Genomic DNA, 10,208 nt, shown 5'->3' with positions numbered 1-10,208 from the left:
ATAGCCAAAGCCTCATCACTAAACTATCACACGACATGTGAATATGATAGTCGTATCAGGAAAGCAAGACATCATTGATGGTGCAGCGTGTATATATGCGAGAGATTGCCCCTATACACTATAGAACTGTGGTTGCATTTGGTCTTAGTAACCATGGGTTCATCTCTAGGGGAAAATTTGTAATCCATATACTGTGATTATATTCATATACCTATTAAGTGACTTTGGTAACTCAATCATGAACCCTTGCAGTGATATGTGGGTCATGGAAATTGTTTGGTCAGTTTGAAGAAGTAAGTGTGGATTACAGTCCACAATAGAATATTGAGTACTTCAGAAATATTAATTTTTAAATCTAAAAGGATCCTATTCCCATAAAATTTATTTGATGTTAATTGATTTTTAGAATGATTATTTAAATTTTTGTGGGTCTCTGGATATTTTATTTTGTAAAATAAATTTATAAAATAAGAAACATTCTATGAGAGCACGCCCCCATAAAAGACTATAGAGGTGAGCACACCCCACTCATAAAATTGCCTTAGGCATTGAGTCCTTGACTCGATCAAATAGTTATTGCTATCATATTTTTGTGAAGGGGTTTAGCAAGGGCCTTCACATATTTGGAAGATCCGAGATTGACCATCGATCCTGTGCGCCATTGGAGGAGGAGACTAAGTGTGAGGTGTACTAAGTCTAGTTGAGGTATTCTTCCAGCATCTTGCTTTATGGTTTGCAGTATTTTATTTCTTATTCACATAAAGCGTTATATTAGTTTTATTTAATAAAAGAAAGTCGTAAATAGAGGCAGCAAGTGAGAAGTAATTTATTTATTTATTCTTTTTCTTTTGAGTTGAGTTTATCGTAACTTGATCATTGTAAGTATCCTAGTTTGTGAGAAAAAATATTAAAAATTATATACACCGTGCTAGATAACCTTCGTCCAACTCTTTTTGTGCTCAGACAAATAAATGAGGTGGGATTGCGGTGGTAGTACCCCACAACCAAATCATCACATTTTGATTTTATTGCCACTTACACCCTCATAACGTTAATCATGAAATTTCATTCCCACTCACACTCTCATAACCTTAATTAAAGTCATCCGAATTGTGGTTTTCGTTCCCACTTACACCAGCATACCCTTAATCATGAAATTTGGGAAAGGGGCTGGGGTTGTGGTGGTAGCACACCCCATAATTTAGTCGCACATTGTGCTCTCCAATGACAGCTTCGAAAACCTAACCATTTAAAAAATGGGTAGGGACCTGAATTCCCAACTGAATTACCCAAAAGAAAAAACTACTAAATTGAACAAATCTCCATTGATATGGACTATAGTATGAGACATATGGACTTAGTAGAATGCGTTTCATTACGAGAATGAGCACCACAAATCCTCAACTAATCCGAAATCCTTTCCAACTAATCTCTCTCTCTAGGGCAATCCCAACAAAAAAAGAAAGGAAAAAAGGAGATAAAATACGAGAAACCAATAACAATAACAATATAATTGAGGTGGTGGAAGTGAGCATATATGGCCATGAGCAGCGTTACGTTGAGGGCTTGAATAACACATCTTAGAGAGAGAGAGTGAGAGAGACCACAAAAAGTTAATTAACTTCACTCCTTATTAATCAATCACATAATACATGAAAAACGGCCACCCCTTGTTGTTAATTATCATTAACAACAAAAGTCAAGTAGTAAATTATAAAATATGGTGATGATGGTCATCGAGATGACGATTATAATGAGGGTAAAACTAATGAAAAAAGCTAACAGCTCTCACTCTCTCATAAAATACTAACATCTCTCTCTCTCTATCTCTCTCTCCCTCTAGAAAGACATAATCATGCTATTTATTAATAGTATTAGCGGTAGAAAGAAAAATAGAAAAGCTCTCTCTCTCTCTCTCGCTTTGACTAGTGCTAAGCTCCAAGATTCTCACACCTCTTCCTACCATATCCTTCAAAGGCATCTAGGTTAGAAGCCATGGCTTCTCCAAATCTCTCCTTCCCATAATCAAATGGAGTTAGTAAGATCTAACCTAAGAGATCCTAAGCCTATGGCTGTGATCTCCTCTGATTCCACTACATGATTTTCCCACATGGCAAGCTCCAATAGGGCCCCCATCTCCTAAGGAGATTGCAACTTTTCATATTCGATCTCTTGTGCTCATTCATTTGCCATTTTCTGTAGGCCTCACCTCGAGTATCATGTGGATCACTAATCAAATGCTTGGGGACCAATAAATTTGGTTGTTTTATGCAGTTTCTATGAGGCCTAGGCTTTACAAAAGCAAACTAAAGCTTCATCTATAATTTTTGTCAAAAAAGTACCTTCGGCATCGAAAATCGTTACGATAGCTCTAAAATCAATTTCCAACACTAACTATGAAATTTGAAGCTAAAAAATTGTATAGATCTTGCAGATCTGTAATCACTCATTTTTAGGACAAAATGGGTGGTCTAGATAGTGTGTCATAATAAATACTATTTTTAGGGCTTGAAATACTTTTTTCTTTTTCACAATTAAAATGGTCTAGGTGGAAACAATTGATTCGAAGGTTTTTCGATGCTAGAACTACCTTCTTCAATGAGTAATTAGGTTTTTTGATTCTAGAACTACCCTATCAAAAAATTTTCCTTTTTTTTCCAATTTAGTTTTTGTCGGCATGAAGTATTACTAGTTGAATTGTGAACCGTCGATGCACAATCTTAGTCTTTATTCTATAGAATAGTACTTATTGTCAATTCAAGAACAATTTAACAAAGGTACCAATAATTTATTCCATGCATGCATGGATTATTTAATGAAATTTGCGAAAAATAAATCAACAACTGAATATAAATACCCATCTTGCTAATGGTTCGTCTTATTCTTGGACCCCTTCACATGGGTCCTCAACAACTTGAACCAAAAATTCACCAAAGCCTTTATTCTACATTCAATCTTCTATTATTTACTTGTTTTTTGTTTTTCTTTCTTATGGTGAGTCAAGTGGAACCTTTCCTAGAAGAGAAACTATAGGATGAGCACAACATAAATAAGGACAGTTAAATAAAAAGTCCACATCAGTTTAGAAAATGACATTGGAATCCTTAATAATTTTGGAATGAGACGAGAAATAGTCAGCTTTCCCAAAGAAAGCAAATATCATTGCGTGAATAGTCTTCTTGTTACTTCCCCATGAATAAGGAATGAACCATCATATTTCAATTTTGACCTAAACATCCTACCCTATGATTGTAATTATTAAAAAAGCCCCACATCTTCTTGTGTACATCAAAATAATGTGACTGAATTAATTATATGAGAAAGTCTATAACGCTTTCATTTTCCACCATTTATATAAAAACCACTAACATTAGAGGACATAAACAAAGGATACCTATCTCCAATGTTTAAAAACATGGTTGGGTGACCCAGATCGCCAATCCCAAAAACTAATATGGACTAGCGGATCGGCGATCTGGCTAAGAAAAACGTGCAAAAACAACAGTTGAGAAAAAAACAAAAATTAAAGAAACTACTAAAAAATAAAGGTGGGCCGGCTCAACTGGATCTCTAACTGAACTGCCTTGTTTTGTCAAAGAATGATCGTTTCCTAAAAAGAACCAACTAGTTTCTGATGGGAAACGGACCAGCCCCACGTATTCCAGATTCGAATTAGGCGATTCCTATCCATATTACCAATTTTTAAACCCTTACCTATCACAAAGTAATAAGTGTGATCTCATCATTTCAAAATTGTGAGGATAGTTTCCAAATTTGGATGGGACCATTGTCATACTTTGTCATTTGTGGAGTTCTCATGGGTAGTATGGCTGCATGTACAAAATATCTCAAGGCAACCATCCCAGGCAGAAGTTTCTTTTTTTCATTTACTCATGCCAAGGAAAAAATGGACTTTACCTGTAGGGTCTAGGGTTTGAAGCACTCACACCTTCAACACAATAGGCCTTCTCTTTTGACTTTACCACTTTATGGGAAGCAAAGCACTTAGAGTTTGAGCTTGGAATTATTGTCCACCACTTGAGGTCCTTCTCTCAGCAAATTAATATTCTATATCAAAATCACTTATCTTGATATGGTATTCAAAATCACTTCAAGAACTTGATTATTCATAGATTTGATCAGTCATAGGTTCAGAAGTGGGGACCTTAGAAAATAAGAGAACATTTATAGTATAAAAATGAATGAGAGCAACACATGATTGGTGCAATCAAAGTAAAACACATACAAGAGAAACAAACCCTAAAAATACCCTTGTCCCCACATAGTAACAGTGATAATTTATATAATTTATTATATACTGAAAGGCCCAAGTCCCCTGATATTAACTATGATAATTTATAATATTAACTGATCTCATCAACCACCAAATTTTGTATGTGTTTTTTAATGCAAGGGAGCTGTCCAGGCAAAGATTGGGTACAGCTGTCTAGAGTAAGACACTCTTGGTGAGGAGAGAGTCTTCACAATTTACACTAGAGAACCAATCATTGGTTCTGTTGGGGAAAGAGGGTGGGAAAATTTATATCTTCCTTGGTCTAAAGAAATGGGGGAATCAGTAGCACTATATATATGTGGCTTCTCCCAAGGGAGTTCTCCAACAAAGACCAGTTTCTCACTCTATTTTCTCTTTCCTCCTTTTCTTGAGTGTGTCTCACTCTATATTCATTCAACAAATTGTCGAAAAGGAGAAGGGATTTTCTCTCAGTTTCATCAGACGAATATGGGTCAAGAAATGAAGATGGATTTGTGGCCTGTTAGAGAGAGAAAAGATCAGTCTTCACCATCTAAAACCAGTGGAGGTGCAGTGAGGCTATCTAAAATGGCCCTGGCTGAGACCCATGGTGAGGATTCACCTTACTTTGCAGGGTGGAAAGCTTATGATGAGGACCCTTATGACCCTGTGATGAACCCTTCAGGTGTGATACAGATGGGATTGGCAGAGAATCAAGTAAGTTTCCAAGCTTGCAAATGAATATTTTTACCAAGTTGGTCAGGGAATTCAGTTCCCTCTTGCTAGCTGGCACACTGTGTTGCAACAAGATGTTTTCTGTTGTTTTGTTTTCTTTTCATTGATTATTCGTAGTTTTTTTTTTGTGTTGAGCAGGTTTCGTTTGATTTATTGGAGGAATGGTTGGCACAACATCCTGAGGCATCGAATTGGGGTAACGGGTTCTCAAACTTTCGGGAAAATGCATTGTTTCAAGACTACCATGGATTAAAGGCTTTCAGAAAGGTATTTCTCTTGGAAGAGTTCTAAGAACATGATCTTGTTTGAGGAGTTTGATCTTGTCATATTAAGAATAGCGCACATCTGAGGGAACAAAGCAAGTTTGTAGCTACTTTAAATCTCAAAGAGCCTCAAATGGAATATAATCTGGTTGATTGAATTGTTGGATTGATTTATTGTGATCCAATTTGCACAGGCAATGACAAGTTTCATGGAAGAAGTAAGAGGTGGTGCAGTCAAGTTTGATGCAGACAGGCTTGTCCTCACAGCTGGTGCAACTGCAGCAAATGAACTTTTAACCTTCTGTTTGGTTGACTCTGGAGAAGCTCTACTTGTTCCAACTCCATACTATCCAGGGTGAGTTGAATCAACAATCTCTCTCTATCGCTCTCTCTCTCTCTCTCTCTCTCTCTCTCTCTCTCTCTCTCTCTAACACTAAATATGGTCTTCATGAAGTAAACTAGAGTCTAACTAGGCCTTTTTCTCTCTTGCAGATTCGACCGAGACTTAAGGTGGAGAACTGGTGTAAAGATTATACCAATCCACTGTAACAGCTCGAACAACTTTCAGATCACAAGACAAGCTCTAGAAGACGCATACGAAGAAGCGAGGAGAGAGAAAATCACTGTGAGAGGAGTATTAATCACAAACCCTTCAAACCCTCTTGGCGCTACGATCCGACGCTCAGTCCTCGAAGACCTTCTTGACTTTGTCACTGAGAAAGACATCCATTTAATCTCCGACGAAATCTACTCAGGTTCAGTCTTCTCTCCCCCCGAATTCGTAAGCATGGCCGAGATCTTCGCTTCAAAGAACTACAGAAATGCAGAGAGAATTCACATAGTTTACAGCCTCTCAAAGGATTTGGGTCTTCCTGGTTTTAGGATTGGAGCCATTTACTCTTACAATGATAGGGTGGTAACCCCTGCAAGGAGAATGTCAAGCTTCAGTTTGGTTTCTTCACAAACCCAACATTTACTGGCCTTAATGCTATCTGATACCAAGTTTAGTAGGAGATACATTGAAACAAATAGAGAGAGATTGAAGACTAGGTATGAGTTCATTGTCCAAGGTTTGAGAAAAGCTGGTATTAAGTGCTTAAAAGGGAATGCGGGGCTCTTTTGCTGGATGAATTTGAGCTCATTATTGAAGAACCCAACAAGAGAGGGAGAGTTAGAGCTTTGGAATTTGATGCTCCATGAAGTGAAGCTCAATATTTCACCTGGTTCTTCATGCCACTGTTCTGAGCCAGGATGGTTTAGGGTTTGCTTTGCAAATATGACATTGGAGACATTGCAAGTGGCCCTTAGAAGAATACATGATTTCATGGACAGACATAGACAGAGAGAATCAGAAACCCTAGAAAGATTACTGTAGCACACCCCACTATTACCCCACTATTGTTTTTATTTGTTTTTGCTTGAACTTCTTTTTCCCCCACTTGAAGGATGAAAGAGTGGTGACTCCGTTTTGTAAAGAACTTCTTTTGGGGGAATTATTAACTGCGTAGTGTAATGTGTACGATACCAATCCCCATGCAATACAAATCAGAACTTATTCTTTTTAACCTTTGGTGTCACCTTTTCTTTTTATTTTGGAAAATGGTTGTAGAGGACTGTAGCACTATCTAAATAAATAAAGCCACACATTATAACTCATCAAAAACAGCAATTTAAGTATTAGAAAACCTTTACATCGATCTCCTTGACTTGAATACTATTTAAGCATTAGAAAACCTTTACATTGTTCGTCTTGATTTGAATATTATGGTTATGAAACAAAAATAGGATTTCAAACTCTAAAAATAATGTTATTGTAATAAAGTATCTAGACCATCCATTTCATCCTAAATTCATTGATCCGCAAGATCTGTACTATTTTTTTAGTTTTGAATATCATTATATATTAAAAATTAATTTTAGAGCCATCACGTGCATTTTTATTGTCGACACGATTTAAGTTGAGGCTTTATTTTTGTTTTCATAAAGCCTAAGCCTTATTGAAACCCCATCTTTTTGTTTGTCAAAAGGCTTCATACTCCAAGGGGCCATATTGTCCATTTACTCCCTCAGGCAAATCCCAATCAAGGAGAATTTTTAGGAATCCGAATTTTAGAGATGTAACCTCTTCAATCTACTATACCATACTCAATTAAAAAAACAAATTTCTAAATTGCATTCTTGGGAGCTTGGAGAAAAATTCCTCAAGGTAGAATAGAAACCGTTCAATTTTTGAAGGGTGAGAACTAATTGTGTTAGAAATATCAAATTCAAAATTTTCTTTTAAATACAATCATCTATTCATTTTTACGCGGTTCCCAAAATTTTGGAGCAAAACAATCTTCGCATGTTGTCCAAGGTAACACGTGTATAGTATTCTCCCCCAGGAACATAGTTAGTTCACCTATTCTTTGATCAATTAAATCAGTTTCGTGTAAGTGCTTTGACAGCTGTAGGAATGCGTCTCCAAAGTAGTGAAGATGGCCATTTCCCAATGGACAACAGAGGGTAGAAACACGGTTTCCACGCACATACGTGTGTCTATACACACGAGCGCACACACACATAAGAGAGAATTTAGAACACTACATCTCAAATTTGAATCCTAGAACTATAATAGAACTAGGTGTAACCAAGCACAAAAAATAAAAAATAAAAAATAATTCCTATGATACTAATTATTCGACCTTGTACCTAAAGAAAATATTTTCATAGGTTACAGTCCTAAGAAAAAAAAGGAAAGCCTCACTGCAAAACTCACCGAAAATTGTAGTTTTGGCATTGAAAAACCTCCAAATCGATTGTCTCGGCTTTGACCATAAGATTTCAAGCCTTAAAAATATTGTATATTATAGCACATTATCTAAACTATTTATTTCTCCCTAAAAATCAGTGTTCATGGATCTGTAAGATCTGTACCATTTTTTGAACTTCAAATTTTATAGTCGGTATTGAATATTGATTTTAGAGTCGTCAAGGAGATTTTGATGCCCAAAGTGTTTCCTGTACGAGTATTTGAAGTAAGGCTTCACTTTGTTTACATATAGCCTAGGCCTTATAGAAACTACATCCTTTATCTATATATTTGGATTTAATTATGGGTGTGGTTTCTATAAGGTTATGACCTTAAACAATCGAATTAAGGCGCACCTCCAAATTTTATCATAATATGTATTGTTGGTGTAAAAAAGTATTAAGATTATCTTAAAATATATTTTCATATCTAACTATAAAATTTTAAAATTAAAAATTGTTAAAATCAAGTAGATTTGTAAACATATGAAAATCTTGAAAATGGACAGTCTAGATAATGTGTTGCAAGAAGCATTATTTTTGGAACTCCAAATCATTGGTTTCTTTTCAAATTCAAACATCGTGACGTAGAGATGATCAATTAGAGAGCTTTTCAACATTAAAACACCATTTTCCGATGGATTTTTGAGGCGCATGTGTATTTCTACATATTAAGGTTGGAACCTCGTAAAAACCTTTTCCTTCAATTATAGATCTTCAAACATAATTTTAAGTAAGGGTAGTACAAAAGGAATAAGGTTTACACAAGGTTGCCTCCTTATACCATAGAAATAATGTGAGCTTTTAAATTTTGCTTGTAAATGTAGTTTCAGTGTCAAAAACTTTATTATGGCTTGAAAATTTGCATCCAACCCTCAGTATAAAATTGAAATTTTCAAACATAATACCAAGTAGATTTATAAACACTTGAAAATTTTGAAAAAAAAAAATAGATGGTTCAAATAACTTGTTATAAGATATACTCTTTTTTTTATTTGAAAATTTCTCTTTCTTTAGGGAAAGGTTTCCTTGCTTCCCCTACAACATATAACTTCTATGTTTCCCCTACCATCCAGCCGTCTTATTTCGATCAAGAGAGCCACTCACCATTTTATCTTAGATCCGATGTCTCAAAGTATTTTATTTTTAGTTTTTTTTATAAAAAATTTTATGAATATGAAAGTTGGTACATGTCATATTCTCATTGGGTCGCATCTATAAAAAGTATTAAAACTAATTTTTTGATAAAATATAATGACCAAATACCCCTTGAAACTTTTAGGTGTATTTTGGTCATTTTATTTTATTGAAATATTGTTTTTATATTTTCGCTAGCACGAATTTAATAGAGGATTGGACGTACAAAATTTGGTGTCAAAATAGTTTATAGAAAAAAATTTAAAATAAAATAGTGTAGAAAAGGAAAATCTTAGCCCTCCATTCAGATTGGATGGTTGGATACGGAGAAGTATATAAGTTTTATGTTGCAAGGGAAGCATAGAAAGCTTGTCATTTTCTTTATATCCATACATCTTAAAGTCCAAATAATTCTTTTTCAACTTCAAAAAAAAAAAAAATTAGTAGATTTTTAACGTTAGCCTTTTTACTTGCAACCTTATATAAACCTTTCCCTTTTGAGAAACTTCTTTTAAAAAATTATGGTTGCAGCCTTATATAAACATTTCCCTGAGAAATTTCTTGAAATATCAAAAACCTAAACAGAAAAACAAAATGAAGTAAGTGAATTTCTTTGCAATTTCCTGAATCCAGCAATGATGATGCTTGAAAAACAAAAAAACAAAAATGAAGAACTGACTTTCTTTGTGATTTCCTGAATCTAGCAATTATGATGGTTGAAAAATAGATGATTCTGTTGGAATATTGTTGATAACATGTCGAAGAGGTGACAGACAATTGGCAAAGAAAAACCAAATGGTTTGGTGCATGGAAAACGATTGGGAATTGGCATTTGTCACGAAACCACATATTTCAATATTAATGAAATATTTAGAAAGTTGAAGTGTTCAATTTCATTTTGTTTACTAAATGTAGAAGGACAAATGTCACACTTTGGTGAACTGAACGTTGGGGGGATTTGAAGGAGCAACATGTGTCATTCTTGGAGGGGTGCTCATTTTAGTGACAACCAGTAGAGAGAGAAAGAGAGC

The 10,208-nt window shown here is 35.1% G+C and overlaps 1 protein-coding gene across 1 annotated transcript; it reads left to right on the top strand.

Moving 5' to 3' along the window:
• The first annotated feature begins 4,571 nt into the window (after window positions 1-4,571).
• LOC18443752 (1-aminocyclopropane-1-carboxylate synthase 7-like) lies at window positions 4,572-6,815 on the top strand. Its single transcript, XM_006853934.4, has 4 exons — window positions 4,572-4,969; window positions 5,126-5,254; window positions 5,445-5,605; window positions 5,743-6,815. The coding sequence occupies exons 1-4, from the start codon at window positions 4,742-4,744 to the stop codon at window positions 6,623-6,625; spliced, it is 1,401 nt and encodes a 466-aa protein (XP_006853996.3). The 5' UTR covers window positions 4,572-4,741; the 3' UTR covers window positions 6,626-6,815.
• The last annotated feature ends 3,393 nt before the right edge of the window (window positions 6,816-10,208 follow it).

The sequence above is a fragment of the Amborella trichopoda genome, chromosome 5, assembly GCF_054954075.1.
Source record: "Amborella trichopoda isolate Santa Cruz 75 chromosome 5, AtrichopodaSantaCruz75HAP2 v2.0, whole genome shotgun sequence".
NCBI lineage: Eukaryota > Viridiplantae > Streptophyta > Magnoliopsida > Amborellales > Amborellaceae > Amborella > Amborella trichopoda.
Note: the sequence above shows the minus strand (reverse complement) of the source record. Positions and strands in the feature narration are given on the sequence as shown.

Excerpts from the sequence above, each read along its gene's own strand:
- LOC18443752 (XM_006853934.4), top strand. The coding sequence starts at position 4,742 with ATGGGTCAAGAAATGAAGATGGATTTGTGGCCTGTTAGAGAGAGAAAA. Across the intron at positions 4,970-5,125 it reads TGGGATTGGCAGAGAATCAA|GTTTCGTTTGATTTATTGGA; the intron begins GTAAGTTTCCAA and ends TGTGTTGAGCAG. Across the intron at positions 5,255-5,444 it reads GATTAAAGGCTTTCAGAAAG|GCAATGACAAGTTTCATGGA; the intron begins GTATTTCTCTTG and ends CAATTTGCACAG.